General features: G+C 38.6%; 1 protein-coding gene across 1 annotated transcript in view; it reads right to left on the minus strand.

Moving 5' to 3' along the window:
* The window catches only part of LOC311211165 (VPS10 domain-containing receptor SorCS1-like), a gene marked incomplete at both ends in the record, with an annotated part of 286,853 nt that overhangs the window by 41,394 nt on the left and 228,824 nt on the right, over nt 1-16,635 (minus strand). Inside the window, 6 exons of the mRNA XM_084289719.1 lie at nt 6,253-6,383; nt 8,030-8,147; nt 9,165-9,272; nt 10,286-10,377; nt 11,550-11,626; nt 12,038-12,140. Coding sequence (XP_084145845.1) covers nt 6,253-6,383; nt 8,030-8,147; nt 9,165-9,272; nt 10,286-10,377; nt 11,550-11,626; nt 12,038-12,140 — 629 coding nt within the window. The remainder of the gene's footprint in view (nt 1-6,252; nt 6,384-8,029; nt 8,148-9,164; nt 9,273-10,285; nt 10,378-11,549; nt 11,627-12,037; nt 12,141-16,635) is intronic.

A 16,635-nucleotide genomic window follows, 5' to 3' on the forward strand; every position in this document is an offset into this window, starting at 1 on the left:
CTGGGCTGGATACCAGGTCCGTGAATTGACCATTGGTCTGGGGGCTGGCTACTGATGTAAAGTCATGTAGGTCTGGACCAGCTAGTGAAGAGCCCTGTTGTACGTGTCTGTCTGCACGTGAGGCAGCTGGGCACACCTGGGATCCAGGGGCCATCCCCTGGCAAAGATCCACAGTCTGTGCCTGTGGGCAGGAGCACCAGAAACTGGAGTGTGGCTCCAGGGCTCAGAGGCTCATACATCCAGATATCAGCAACTGGGGAGACTGGGCATCCCAGGGACAGCTTCTGGATAGAAGTGGGTGTCTAAGACCAGGTACTGGTGGGATCAATATTGTACCTACATTTACATATGTACATACTTTCCACAAATCAGATTTCATCTTGATCACCTAGAGAGGGAACAGGATGAGGCAACTGGTGTTTGCACAAGTGTTGTGTTTTTTGTTTGGGTTGATCTGTGTGTCCAACCATGTATATATGCATTGCGTGTACATTTGGGTCTACCAGGAACAAATGCTCAACCTTGTCACTGCTTGAATCAGGGGATATAAAAAAGCTGCAGCAACCTCACCTCTATCAGACTACTGGATTCAGCAGCTGCTAACAGGCAGCAACCAATGCTGATCAACAGTGTGATCAACAATACATGTAGAATAATATTAACAAGAACAAAAATATTTAAAATTATGAAGACTTTTTTTTTTCTTTTCCCAAATGTCTTTTCTTGCTGGGCCAAAACATGGTGGTTTAAATAAAATTAATGAGTTGCTTTTAAACAATTTTAAGATCTCTGGGTTGTTATCGAAAGCTGGACAATGAGAGGAATTTTGTCACTAATTTTTATTCATGCCTGCAATCTTTTCTTCTGAATCAGGAAAGAAAAATGTTTTGAGGTAATCTAAAACCAGAGAAATTAAAAAGGTGGCATTAAACAAAAAGAAAACTAAAGCAGCACATCTCTTGGGAACACTCTTGAACACCCGTTGGACTGCACAATTGTTCCAAAAGAACATTTTGGCAGCTGTGTTGCTTGGGATAGCTACAAGTAATTGAGAACATGCTCTAGGAAACAGCAATGAACTAGATGACCTAAATGTTTTTTTCCTCAGTTTTTGTGATTGAATTTTCATGAATCTATTTACTCAGATGTTAGTGATTGAATGTTGTTTAATTGCTTTGGAAGCATCAGCCAGCCTATTCTCCCACTGCCATGTGCTCCTCTAATCATCCTTGTTGGATTAAAAGCACTATGACTGTGGAAACACTTTATAATGAAGAATAACACCATTCTGATTTGCTTAGAGAAAACAAATATTTACATACAAGTGGGACTCTTGTATTTTTGTAATTCATTTGTCAACACTGCAGTGCTATATTCCTAAGTTAGCATGTGTCAGTCTAATTAAAAAGCTGTAACATTGTACACACACAATGTTCTGCAATCAGTTAGGTGAAAACAAAACAAAACAATACAGTAAAATCTGCTGCAGAGAGGATCAGTACCCATAGTCCAATTTAATACAGAGTATCAAGTCTGTGATTTCTAACTACACACTTGTCTATACTCATGCTATAATTTTGCTTCCTGTTAGTACCCACAAATCTGGGCAAGGGAAGCTTGAGTTAACTAGGTTTGACTATACTTGGATCATATTTCTAAGTCAAGAGAATAAAATTATAGGATTTTCTACAACAGAAATAGTTCTAAGCACAGAAGTTTCACAGTGTTATTTCCAGGCTTGCAAATCGTCTGGCTCATTAAAGTCCTACAGAAATATCATCCCAGTAAATGACATGAATTGCTGTTCCGTATCTCTCTACAGATGCAGCAGCCCCCCGTTCACCTCCGCAATCTTGGAATCTAATGAATTCCTTGGCTACAGGCTGGTGCATGCAGAACACTGATGCTGACAACAAATTGCTGCCTACAATTTGGCACAACGGGCTTTGTAGCAATCAACAAGCATTAGCATCAATTGGATTGCCATAGCACGAGCCAGTATAGCAAAATCTGGAAACAGGAAAGGCATCAGCTTTAGACTGCAATCAGCTAGCCGAGTCATTGCCAGGTACCTGGGAATTGGAATTTGCATATATTGATGATATTTTCTGCCTGCCTGAAAGGAATTCAGGTGAAACAGATAATGTACCTATCAAAATAAAAGCAGAGCCATTTACCTGCATGGCTTGTTTTATCAGTATGAAACAGCCTATTGCCTAGCTCTTGATTAAAATGTTTTTACACTGGCCACTTTTAGGGGTTTAAACTGGAATCCTATTTGTCCTAGTCAAGTAGGATGACACATCCTTCTGTGTAATTAAAGACAAATACTCATTCAATCTCAGTCAATTCTATAACCCTGATCAAAGTGCATTTAAGATCATTATCAATGCAAGTAACAATCAAAGGAAAAAGAAATCCCCTAAGGAACTAGCTTGAATACAGACCTGACAAACATACTGTCATGGAAGAACTGTAAATCAATATGATATTCCACCATTTTTAAAGTACAGACATAATCAGGTAAGTCAGACAAGTGATTGCCTTGTTCATACCTTCTGAGACTCAGGAGATGACTTAACACGTAAGCACAGGATTTGCTTAATATTAACAGTTTCACCTTAAGGTCAGACATGCCAGAAACTGAAAATGGTACTTGTGGTTTTGTACTTTCTGCTTTGCAAACTTTTCAGACTTCAAATAGGGCAGAATCTAGGTACCTGGGATTAAAGTTGCCTTTGTTCTGTAGATTCCAAAAGCTCTTGTACAAATAATTAACTGCGGCCACAGCTCTGGTGAAGTCTTACCAGCATTTTATTAGCTTACTATGATTGTCTAATAATGAACTATGGTATAAATGTAAATTTGTGTTAAAGAGAGTTGTATCTGCTTCACAGTAGTACAGGATATGAACTGAGATTTATCTCAGAGAAGGATGGATTCAGTGACAGCTTGAATGACGGACCCAGGAAAACATATGGTTATACCTGCATCGCAGTGTTCAGAACAGGCTACAACAGCTTATGTTAATAGAGAATCTGAGATCCCCAGAGTCTTTCCAGTAAAACCAGGCCTGGAAGGTGTCTAGGCCCCTAAAGATGCAGAGATGCATCATAGACTTTGCATAGTGACTCTGCATTTTCCACAACCATTCAAAATGAACTAAGGGTTAACTCAAAATTATTATTCATTAGTTAAATAAGCCTACCAGAATGATAAAGCAAATTTAGTTTGTTTTAGGATGTAAATGTATGTACATTTCAGAACTGGCACCTGCATGATCCTTGTGAATATCATCAGTGAAATAAGTATACTTGATCCTCAGCTGCTCCTTTGCCCCTCTTTAGTTGTTTGAAGTCACCAGCACCAGTGTGAACAGACTGGCACTTCCCATGGAGGTGTAAGATATAGGTATACTGATAGGAGAATCCCTCAGTATTAATGGCAGCGGGTTCCAAGGGAGGGCTGACAGAGCGACACTTAACTCAAAGTTTCTATTAAAGGACCTGGGGGACAGGTAGCTAAAGGATGAGTACCACTAAAGATTTCCATCTGTGTCTGGGAAGTATTTCTACTGGAGAGATATTGCCGTAATAACATTCAGACGGCAGGAAGGAACACAATGGAAGGAAAGCGGGTAAATTAATGCTTTAATAACACACAAGTAACAGTGTCATCCATTTACTCAAATCAATTAAATGAAGAAGGACAATCTCGTTTCCAGGCCGTTGCTAGGACGGATTTGAGGAGGGTTTTCCTGTGTGTTCCCACAGCCCCCTATTCCTGAAGCGCTATTGCCCTCTGGCTGTCAGCTGCAGCCCAGGCACTGAGCACCAGCTCTCTGCCGGATCAGCTCTGGCCCCAGCTACTTTTGGACCTAGGCCATGACAAGAGATGTCTAATGTCAGAAGAGCTCACGCTTCCAAGGCTGGAGGAACTACAGTCATTTCCAGTGTCACTCAGTTTTTCTGCTGTGTAAAACAATAAACCAATGTGCCCTTTTCTCTGAGAAAGAACTACTGTGGGCTGAACACACAGCTGAAATGAACTTTGAGTACTATGACATTACTAGGAGAAAAAAAAATAGAAAATCTTTATGTCCATTAAGACTTTTTTTTTTTTTTCCTGAAATTATAAGACAACACTCACAGAATTAACAGGAATAACACTTTTCTTTTTTCTTTTTTCTTTTTTTTTAAATTTTTTAAACATTACCTGATCACACAGGTATATACTTTTTTTTTTTTTTTTTTAACTCCATGCTCTGAAAAATTTAGATAATAAATTTTTCTCTATAAAAATTCAGTGTCCAAACTACACTGATTGGGACAGGGACTGTTATCCTTGTGCATTCTGTATACAAGTCCAGATCCTTTAACTATTAATATTAATAAAAAAAAAATAAATCTGCCCAGTTTATTTCAAGATTGTAAAAACAAGCACAGCCAGCAAAGGGGCTTCTCCCTGCCTGACAAATCCTTCAATCCTCTCTAATTCGGAGCCCTGTACAGACAAAAAAAAAAAGACAAATAAATAATTCAAAAACACCATGGAATGAGGATGAAGAAAGTGCTTCTTCCTTTTGCAGGAAGAACCCTACAGAGAACATCCTTTCTCAGTTTCTTCATTCACCAGTTTTCCTCCAAATTCCTCTTTGGACTAGCTTATGCAGGATGCTTTAGAAAGGAAGCCTAGTGCAGAGTTTAAGAAGGCATGCACAGAATGCTATGGCACAGAAGCAGTAGCTTTCCTTTTGTTAACACAGTAAAGCTGGGCTGACAAATTCAGATGAGCCAGCAGATTTGTTTATTTATTTATTTATTTATTTATTGTCATTTCTTTTCTCCTCTGTCATCTCTTCCCAGTGGCTTTTCCACCTTTCTCTGGAAAATCTATGTAAAATTATGCTTCTGACTGTTTTAAGTAGATAAATAAGAGATTACTATTTCTGGTAAATATTTCTGAACTGGATGTTTATGGAAATATTTTATTCATTTTTCCTCAGAGGCAGTGGAGAAGGAAGCTGAAATGGATAAAGTAAAAATCCAGATCTGAGAACTACGTGAAAAACAAGAGCTCAGAGAGCATTGGAGGGGAACATGATAGTCTGCCCTGAAACAAAAGTGGTTCCATCAAGAGAAGAAAGACCCTCCTAGGCGAGGGAAGGCCTTTTATCAGTTTGCTTGGCACAGAAACTTGCAGTACTTTTAAGGGTACTCTTCTCAAGCTACTTTTAACAAGCTGACTTTCAAAAATGCCTAATTCTGCTGATTCCATCAGATTTGAAGGGTCTTGTGGGTCCATGTGAAATGTGAACGTCTGTCATATGTCCCCAAGTTTTCTCTGAGATATTGTTTCACAGCTCAGCAGACATTTTGCAGAAAGTTTCCTCTAACTGAATGTAAAGAAATACAAGCATGTTTTCCCCTAGCAAGTATCACTACAGTACTTTTGTTCTGTACCTTGCAACAAACTTTTGTAGAAGCAAATCATGAAATCAATTTTATTAATATTCAGGACTGTCTCAGACTCAGAGAAAACAGTGATAGAGAGATTCCAACACGGTGGTTCCCTGTCTGTTTTGTGCAAATTACTGTGAATCAGCAGGAATTTTGAAATGAAATCAGAAGCTGACATTTCACCACTCCATTGATAACTCAGCAATGGACACTGTTTCCCATAAAATACAGGAGAGGAGAAAAGACTTTGGGAGATTAAGCAAATTAATGAATGCAATGTCAAGATATCAAAAGTGATAGTCCAGATATAAAAAACAGCAGAGTAATTCCCTAGATATTTGATTTCCAAAAGCTGAAGACTTGCTTAGTATACCACATATACTTATTTTTACATGTATATACAGATGTGCGTATTTATGTATGAATAATTTATTTTCTTAACACACACTATACACTATGTCATATGTACTACCTTCACAGCAATTCCTGGACATTGCTGAAGTTAGACTAAATGAACCTTCTACTTTAATACTGCAAAAAGCTCAAATGAGACCTGGAAAATGGCTTGTTCAGCATTAGTTTTGTGAGAGCTTTAACAAGGATTACAGATACTTACTTTCCCTTTCTTTCTTTTGACATACCTACACTATCAGGGAGGAATCTACTTAGCCACCTACACATTTAATTTCTGCTCCCTGCAAGCCTACAGACTCTCTAGTGAATTCTGTTTTTGTGGGGTGGGAAGCATGTCATTTTAGGTAATCTCACACATTTTTTTGTGCTCATTGCTCACCAGTCAAAGTCTGCTTCTGTGCACACACATGGCTCTGAGGTCATAGCCCCTGCATATTTTCCTTGCATGCATTTCTTCTCTGACTTGCGTTTCCTGTAGATCCTCTTTGCTCCCATGATGCAAGCTTCTCCCTGGAAACAAAACCGAAAATATCTTTCTCTGACACCCACCAGGCTGTTTGTAACACCCAATTTTTCAAGACTGTGCAATAATAGGGGCTGTGACTCAAGGGAAGAAGATGGGAAGTCAAATACCATGTCAGTACAGTGGAGCTAATTAAAGCTACTGAAGCTTAAATTGAAACTAAAGCAGCTTTTCCAATACACACCAATAAATGATCTGGGTTTATTTATGTATCAAATTCAGTTCTGAATTTGTTCCAGACCCGGTAAGTATTTGATTCAGGCCCATTTCTCATTTATAGATTAGGTTTCACAGCAACTGAAACCACAGCCTGATCCCTCTGCTCTTTGAGATAGAGCAGGTCTATTTCTTTGGTCTAATCTCTTTGGCAATGATTTTGTTCAGTAGAAATTAGTAATACATGTATATGTAAATACTTTCCACAGATTCTGAGTTCAGGTTTTTTGGGGTTTGATTTGTTATGTACTGGATGTTAACACTTCCTTGTCTTTTCACTATCTTGAGCACCCTGTTAAACATTTCTATCTAGAAAACATGGCTCAGCCTTGTAATCTCAAAGGAAAGCAAATCAAAAGGCAAAAGTCTACAGCCGTCTTCCTAAAAATAGTTCTGCAAACTCCAAAGCCAACATCCTCAAAGATATACTGCAAAATCCTTGGCATTTTTGCTTATGTGAGCACAAGAAAGTAAAGAACAGAAGACAGTGGGGTCTCAATTGTTACCTTTTGTGCTGTAAGTTAAAGAAAATATTAATGGTTTAGATTTGCCCATGAAAAGAGAAGGGTTTGAATGGCAACTCATGTAAAATGCTGTGAATTCTTGAATTTCAAGGAAGCTGTACCGATTTTCATCATCTGAAGATCTAAGGCATAACTGGTATTTTTGGTGTGGTGTTGTGCTTTGTATGAGCAGCTAGTCGGAGTCAAGCTACTTTCATTTCATATTCATTATTAAATTATTGCCCAGCACAGAAAGACAACCTTTGATGATATAAAAATGTATGTATCTCTTTAGACTTCAGTGGAGCCTGTGGTGTTTATATAACCACAGAATTTGGACCATATTTTGTTTTAATCTGATATAAGACAGGCATTGTGTCAAACTTAGCAGAGCTGGGAAGATGCCCCCAAGGCAGGCACAGGCACAGCGCATAGCAGGTTGGCTTGCTGGCTACTTGAGAGATGTTTCCAGGAGTGGTGCAGCCCCTGCATGCAGGATGCCAGGGACAGGGCACAGGGGGACCCAAAAGAATGGGGAATAAAGTGTCTGGCTCTCACAGTAGAACTAACAGCTGAGAGTGATGGAGCAAGTATGAAAACAAGTGAATAAGATGTGAGAGTGAGAGGGCTGGATTGTAGGGAAACAAGTTTGAGAGAACTAGAAGGGTCTTAAGATACAGACTATGAGGACAGAGAATGGAAGGAGAGAAAGGAGGTAAGGATGAAGAAATTGGATGGGACTTCTCAGAAGGAAGGAGTCTGGGCCTCTTTTAGCAGCAGTGCTTCTACTGCTGCTGCATCCCTCAGCTCTGGATAAGAATCATAACTAACAGGAAAAAAACAGTGGATCATGATGATCTTTAACTGTAGGATCATTTAGCTTCAGGCCAGATCCCGGGCTCCTTGCTTCTTACCTGGCTGTGGAGTTGCCAAGGCCTGTAGTCCTCTTCTGCACACCTCCGATCAAAAATGGACTTGTAGTCAATTTTCACCAGCTGCCACTCTGATCGGTGGCTGAAATGTCCAAACACTCTACAGAACACAGCAGAAAGTACATACAGTAAAAGGTAGCACCACATGGAGTCTAGTAGTTACAGAGGTACAGTCACTGACAAATTTCCAGCAGAGATTAATTGCTTTGGAAGTCCTAGTCCTACTGATTTTCACTTGACTGACATAGTGGAAGTGAGACTTAGGCTCCTAAATACCCACAAACCTCTTAGATTACACATAGCTTTTATTCTGTGGATCAATAGCCTCCCAATTCTGTCTTTCTCCAAACTGATCAAACAGAAGAGACCTGACATAGGCTGGAGACAGTCATACCTGCAGGATTTTCATATTTTAATTATGAGCTTTGGGAATCATTTCAACAAGAATTAAAATCAGTACATTAAGGTACCATTCTTCCTAAATTTCTGCTAACTCAGGTTAATTTCCAAGCCAAATATTTTGTTTATTACAGGTCAGTTCACTTTTTACAGACAGAAAAATAAATTTTCTCCTCTTTTTCCAAACTTGATCTCAGGTAAAATGTCACAATTTCAGGCAGGGTGAATCCAGATTTATGCACAATGCAGTTCTCAGCATACCACATTGAAACTAATCACAATTTTTTGTGAGTCAGCCTCCAGGCAACATTTTATCATTCATTCTTACAAAGAATGTCTTCATTTTTCTGCTTCTCACTTAAAAAATAGAAAGTAGTAGCAAAACCACAGCTATAAAAATAGTCCACCATTTTTCTTTTAAATATTCATCTGTCAAAAGTAACTCTGCTTTAAATCACATTCAATTTGAGGAGTGGGGTTTCCTGCTTGTAAGCTAAATGATAATGTGTTTACAGCTTGCAAGGAACCATACTGTCATTCCCTCAATCATATCAGAAATAGACATTGATGATTCAGCAACAGAAGTCTACATACTCCTGGCTTCAGATAACACTCGGTTTGGTCACCAGCCCGAAAGAGTGTTATGTTATAATCGATCCTCATAAGATAATTATGCCACAGTTTGTACATACATTAGTATGATGGCAAGCTCACTTACGTCATGATGAGAGTTTCCTCTCCAGGTTCCCCTAAAACTCCATCTACAAACAGTGGGAGAGATGTGAAACTGTACTTGCTCCAAGATTTCCCTTCATCAAAACTTAGCCTAGTGGAGAAAGCAGAATTAGTATCTTATTTTATTCACCTTCAACTTTACTTGAGGGGACTCACCAGTCCACTATGGATGCTATTAGGAAGCAGCTTTTATTCTCAAATACTGGATTTTTAGTCCTTGAAATAACTACTTTTTGGGGGAGCACCATAACTCATAGCATTGATCAAGCTTGTCTGGCATTATACTGCTACGCCAAGGCCAATACTTAAGTGGCAGAAACTAATAAAGCTATATTAGAGATTGGTGCTTTAAGGGTACAATGTAGCCTACAACTCAGATTATTATTATTTTATTTTATTTTTAAATACACTACTAATTTTGAGCACCTTATTTTTAGGTCAAAAACATAAGACATTTTAAGGAGGTTAGATTCCCAGAGCATGAGAGGTTTGTCTCGTCTGACCAGCAGTCTTCCCTGCAGTGGATCTAAGTGAAAGCTTGGAACCACTCCTCACTTCTTCAGTCTTGAGTCTGTGTGTTTAGATATAACTCTTACCGTAACGACAGTAAAACATTCAAAACAGCATAAAACTATTCTACCTACCATATAAACTAACGGTGCTAACTAGAAGGGACATTCTTGTCTTATTGGCTACATAACCCTGGTGATACTCAACAAAATTCTCATTCATAACTGTTGCCTGACATATAGAAGACAATTTAATCAATAATTTTTTAAATTAAGAGTACTTTGGCAACTTAATAAGAGGAAAAGCCATAATCCAAACTGCATATTATATAAATAACCAAATTCAAGAAGCCAAAGCTTAGTAAATCAGGGAAGCCATGGAATTATCTTGACAGTATCTAAAATCTGGCCAAGATGAAACTGGGCAAGCTGGAATTGCCAAGATTTAGTTTTGTTTGAGTTCATTTGCCAATTTCTTAAATGGTATTTTCTAGATTGTAGCTACAAAAAAACAGTGACTGCAGCCTAACTTCTTACTTCTTCACATCTAAAAGGAAGGGCATCAAACTATCAAATTTAGAACCAGATTCATTACCAGAGATGCCTGATAGGCAGAGATGTGTGTTTTATTGCAACCAGTACTCCACCTTGATCCAGGTACAGAACACTGTGCTCCTCCTCAAAGATCTGGAAAAATAAACATATATTTAGATCTATTTTGCTTAGTAACAAGAAAATGTCATAGTTCAAATATGATTATGACAGAGGATAGGTATGTGCTACAGAAGCTACTGAGTAGAGGAACCCAGCCTGTATGGCAACAGTTCCTTTTTAAGTCTGATCAGGTTCCAGAGAAATGCCTCTGCTTAGCAAAAGTTAGAAGCATGAACTTCTGCAAGGACCAACAATTTTCCTCTATTTGATGACAGAGTTTTGTTTGAAGAACTTGATGTGCATGCATGTATCTGGCCATAGCACACACAAGTGATGTAGAGGTTAAAATGATGGCTGGTCAAACACTGTAAAATAATTAGATTCCTGGAATATCAAATATTTAAACAGATTTTATTTTTCTGTGTCTTTTTGGTTTCTGCTTTCTGCAAACATCTGCTCTCTAGTTTTTGTAGCAGTACTTGTGAGTCTGTGAAAGTGACTCGGTCTCCATGACATAATATTTCATCTAGAAAATGGGAATAGAACTTCCCTTTCTGAAGGTAAACACACTGACAGGTAACAGTGCTTTGTTAACAGGTGGAATTCCACCAAATATTAGGAAAATGATTTAACTGCATCATCTAGTCTCTTTCTGCTATCATTCAAGAGACAGAAGCTTCAGAACAAGATGAAATGCATTCTGTCTTTTTCTCCATTAACTTCAGAACAAAGCAAGATAATTGCTGTAGAGAGACACTGAGCTTTGGACAATTCAACTCAGGTGAAATGAGTCCCACACATGAGGGAGTAGAATAGTGTTACTGATAAGAAAGTACATGTATAATAATGGATGAAGAGAAAAATAATTTGATCAGTACAAGAGACAAACAACAATAACAAGAAACACAGTCCTTCCCTTTAAATATTCATATTTTAATGTGTTTCTGTCTGATACAGGGTTAAACTGAAGCTAAACTGCGTAGTGCAAAAATAATTTTCTGTTATATAATGCTTAATGACATACATAGTCCTTTTCTTTGGGCATCTCTCTACCTCTCAGGAGAGAAGTCTTCCCTTTTTGCAAAAGATTTGCAAAAAGCTACTTCGAATTAAAAAAAAAAAAAAAAAAAAAAAGGCATTTTGAATCTTTTTCTTTGACAGTTTCCTACAATTACTATTTAGATCTGTGATTCAGTGTCATATACCTGTCTCCATGTGTTCCCAGCATCTGCAGAAATAAACATGCTGATGTCATCATCTGACAGTTCAGTGCCTATATTGCCTGTAAGAAGAACATTGATTAGTGATACAAGACTTCAAGAAACATTAGAATTACCAAATTGAGAGAGTAAACATATTTATTTTCCTTTTGTAAGTACAGAGCTTTTAGTTTTGGGAAGAGAAGGGAGGAGAAAGGAGAGACTCAGTTTGAAGAAAATATATGTTAAAAAAAAAAAAAAAAAAATCATACATTTCTATACACCTCTATACAAAAAGGAAATTGCCTGTTTCAAATCTAATGTCTGGTAGGCTCAATCCTGAAAGCCATTTTCCATAAAAAACAGTTAAGTTGAAGGTCCACGACGACTTCTGTTTGTGACATCCCACAAGCTAGTCAACACCCTCCATGCCTATCATACATTCAACATTTTCTGTGTTTGCACATCATGTACAGGAAATCTTTGTTTCATACCTGATGCTACAATAATGCTGGGGGCAGTGTCTCGACTGGCGATGTTTCCTGAGGTATAGGGATTCTCTGAGACCTTCAGATGAAGATGAAGGGAGCAATAGGGCTATGGAGAAAGGGGAAATAAAAGTAAAAACCAGACACAACACGAAATGCATGCTCCTATTTCTACAGGCTTTTGTGCTGTATAGGGCATAAGATACCAATTAGCAGTTACTCTTAAGAAGTTCAAATATTTCTTCCTAACCACTGTATCCAGCCACCCTCTAAAAGACATTGCCACTGTTCTGAGGCCTTTGTTGTCCATTTCCAATGTAGCTCTTTCCCATCAGGAGTTTCACTAGGGTGAAACTCTCTTACAAAGATGAGATCTTTGAGGCTGTTCTCACAAAGGAGGCAACTAGACTTGAAAGTGCAGGTAATGGTAGGGACTACCTAGCACTCCTAACTGTTGGGTCTCTTGAGAAGCAAGCTAGGTTACAGATATGATGAAGTGACTCACAGAGCAGCAGTGCTCAAGCTCTTTTCTACAATGATAAGCAATATAAACTTATCAGTGTAGTGTGGTAGGAAGAAGTATCAGAACTGGGAAATGTCAGCTTAAAAGTTGTTTAATACAATACATCATCACCCCATGTGGATGTGACCTTTGAGATTTCATTACAAATACATCAGTAGAAACCTTACCTATTTCTTATTGATTTTATATCTCAGGTACTCAGATCAGACAGGAATGGTACAGAATAAATCAGCTGAGCAAGAAGGTAACACAGGCCAAAGTGGCCATTATGATTGTCTCCAGAACTGTAGTCTGGAAATTTCTGAAATTGTCTAATTTTTATTTTTTTCTGAAAATTGCTAATAATTTTTACTTTCCTTTGGGTTTTATTTTCACTCTTTTATTTATTTATTTATTATTTTTATTTTTATTTTTTTCTTCCAAGCCTTATGAAACAGGCTATGTGAAAGAAAGGGGAAAAATACTGGCAAGAAAACCAAAAGCTAACTGACCAAACTGAAGGGGACATCAGACGGTTTGGGCACGCAAACACAGCAAAGCACATGCTTCAGCTTGCTTGCCTGTATGACAAGCAGGATGCTATGCAGAAGACTCTTCAGGCCCTAAGGAGGCAGGTCTCGCTCTCTTACATGTCTAAGTGCTAATTTTCCAGCCTCATAAGTTTTGCAGGCTTCCTCTGCAGTCACTGTATGAATACCTTTAATATATCACATCTCCAGGTAGAAGTCTAGGACTCTGAACTGAAAATCTCCCTGTGGATAAAGACAACCACAAAAGGCAGGTTTATTTATTTATTTTAAAGGTGACTGAAGGTGGTGAGGAGGGTTGGGAGCTCTCACTTACGTGAGAGAGGAAAAAGAGACATGGGATTGTGCAGAAAGGAGCACAAGCTGCCAAGTGGGATGTACTGAGCAGCCTAACTCTAACTGACAGCCTTGCGAGGGCAGCTGCTAGAGCAGCCTGGGGGCACGGGGAGGGAGTGGAAACCAAATCAAGCTGACATGCATAAAGGAAGTGGAAAAACATTACAAGAGAATGAATTCTCCCCTTTTACAGAACTAAATACAGAACATATTTTTAAAACTACATACTCCAAGTCCACCTCAGAATTTTCAAGACAGTAGCTAATGGCAGCAACTCAGCCAATTCTCCAATCTGATAGATTTGATCTCACTAGACCCAAGTTTTTGTGCTACCAAAATTTTTCTTTCAAATTTGTAACACTTTACAGATATAGTAGACAGAAATGGAATAAATACATCAAATATTAAAAGCCGTATCACCTCTCTAAGTAAAGAGACAGTGTTTCTAGTGGTATGATTTATTGATTGGAGTGCAGTACTGCACAGAGACTGTACTGACAACTGGACACAGCTTAAAAAGCAACTTCTCCATTCTAGCCAAACACCTTGTATGTCTAAGACCTGTTTTATCCTGCAAGGGGCACAAAATAATTATTCAGATCAATCATAATTTGTCTAGAAACAAGTGCTCCTTGTATGTCTAGCAGCTACTACTGACTGTCCCTGATCAGGAGTCAGGCCAAGTATTGCAGTACAAGGATAATGCTAGACACCATCCAGAAACTAGGGGTGGTCACAGTATTTGCTCACCTGCAACTGCAAAGGGCAATACAAAGAGAAAACACTTCCAGGAAGGATATTCACAACACCTCACCTGGATGCTGAAATTATTCTGTGGCAGATGGTGTGAATGCTTCCTCCCCCAATAAGAAATGTGTTTTTGTCCTGAAATCCTTATAATCCATACAGACAAGACAACCAAAATGTAGGAGGGAATAAACAGATGTCTGGGGAAGAGAGGCACAGAGAAAATAAATGACTTGCCCAAGGTCACATAAGAAATTGGAAATAGGCCTAAAAATTGAATCAACATTCTCCTGAGATTCAGCCCAATGTTTTAACCACAAGACCATCCTTGAAAGCTAATTGATTAACTCTCCTAGACAGATGCCCATAACTTGCAAGATAGAATTACTCCTCAGTTAACCACTTCACAGCACAAGATAAGTATCAAACAAAACCAGAATCTTTGGGATATCATACTTTGGCAGCTATTTTATGAAGATTAAGTGTATTCAGCCTAGAAAACTAGTGGTATAAACAAGAAAAATTAAACCTTGGGCTTAGATAGAATTTCATTGCTTTCCTCCATCCTTGTTATTCAGAGCAATCTCACAAACAAATGCAAAGAATTCTTTGACTTTGAAACAAACAAACAAACAAAACCAACCAATCAACCAACCAAACAAACACCTTGAGCTTATTATTGGTAGAGGGATGTCTCTTTCTGCTTGCCTTGTGTTTCAACCAGATTCCCTCTTAACTTCCTTAGCTGACAACTGAGATTCTATCTCCTTATTTCTGCATTTATTCTCCCTTAGTTTAGGCTGAGGTTAAAGACAGGATAGTATTCCATTCTCAGGCTTGGGATGATAATCCAGTCACTCCAGGAACAGGCATATCCCATTCTGCCAAAAGCTGAGATGTACATCATCACTGTGTTCCAAGCTATAGCTAGAGACAATTATGCTGAAAACCAGCAGTGTGAAAGCATTAGTATCTGTCCTGGAGTAATGATGGAAGCTAAGATAGATTTACAATAGACCATTAGGAATTCACCTAGCTATGCCATAAGTAGAAGTAGGATCGTGCCAGGAACAGTAATATGTAGAAGGAGAAGGAACGACTGACACAGAGGGGTAAAACTATTGGTGATGCAGAATTAGACAGAGTAGAGCTACAGAGGTGAGATGAGCTCATGAATTGTTTAAGTACTACAGCTATGTCATACTGACAAGGAACAGAATTGCCTTAGAGCAGGGGACAATTTCATTTCTCCATGATTTTCCTGAGCAGAATGCCCTTATGGAACCCTGACATTTGCAGACATATTTACAGTGCTTTCACCTTGAAATTCCCCCTATCCCTCCCAACTTCTTTAGAACCACAGAGTTGTAGAATAGTTTGGGTTGGAAGAGGAAAAATAAACATGGCTAAACATTCTTCTGGACTTAATCACAGGGAAGGGATAAGTTTCTCCCCATTCTTCTTCTGGAATAGCAAAGCCTCAGATAACACAGTTTAAGTCCATTAAGGATTTGTCCCTGACCACCTTGAAATCAAGTGATCAATTTCTACAGAAGCCCACTGACCTGAGATACTTATCCAAACCCAAGTCATAGTGTGTTTCAGAGGTGGTCATGAAAACAGGATGAGAAGCCTCCCATCTAGCTTGCATAGGTGGAAACAATTCTCAGGTCAACCACATGGTTTTGTAGAAAGCAAAATTAAAATGAGGCAGAGTTTAAGCTGTAGTTTGTGCATAGTGGAACTACAAGGACGTGACTGCAAATTGCAGAGAACCAAAACCTCCTCTGTCAGTTCTCAATGAGCCCCTACAAGTGCCCACACTTTTGCTCCTGATTATGATCTCTTGTCTGTCTTGTTCAAGTTTATCATACCTAAGGGAACCCCAGCTTCTATAGACATATCTGATCTAATTTTAAACTGACTGAATTGTGTTCTTAGGTACCGATGATTATTGTGGAGCATGGATGGGAAGGCTTAAGGGAGCCATTATTCTCTTTTTCCATAAGAACCGTCCAGTCCTGGTTTATCCTCTGCCATAGAACCACTTCCACTATATAGTAGATGCTGTAATAGCATCTTCTTTCATTCAGTATGCAACTTCTGCAAACAACTGTTCCATAAGGACCCTGCAGAACAGAACCTCTGGTTCATTTATAACCACAATGGCAAGTCAGATTTATTTATTTATTTTACAAACAACATGCAGGTACAGGACAGTAGCAGGAAGAGCAGTCTAAGTAATGCACCTGATTTTGCCTGGAGCCATGTTAGAATTTTTTAATATAAAAGCTCTTGAAAATCTCAAAAGCAGAGTTCAGATTATTATCCTTCTACAGGAGGGTATAGATGACATAGGCTAAAAAAAAAAAAGGTAGATATCAGGCTAAGCTATCCAATTTAACAGAGAGCTACAATTCTGCTAAAACCGTGTATTTCCCTTTTACTCTTGGAAACCATTTGTTTATAAT

Source organism: Netta rufina (assembly GCF_964035555.1).
Source record: "Netta rufina genome assembly, chromosome: 7".
NCBI lineage: Eukaryota > Metazoa > Chordata > Aves > Anseriformes > Anatidae > Netta > Netta rufina.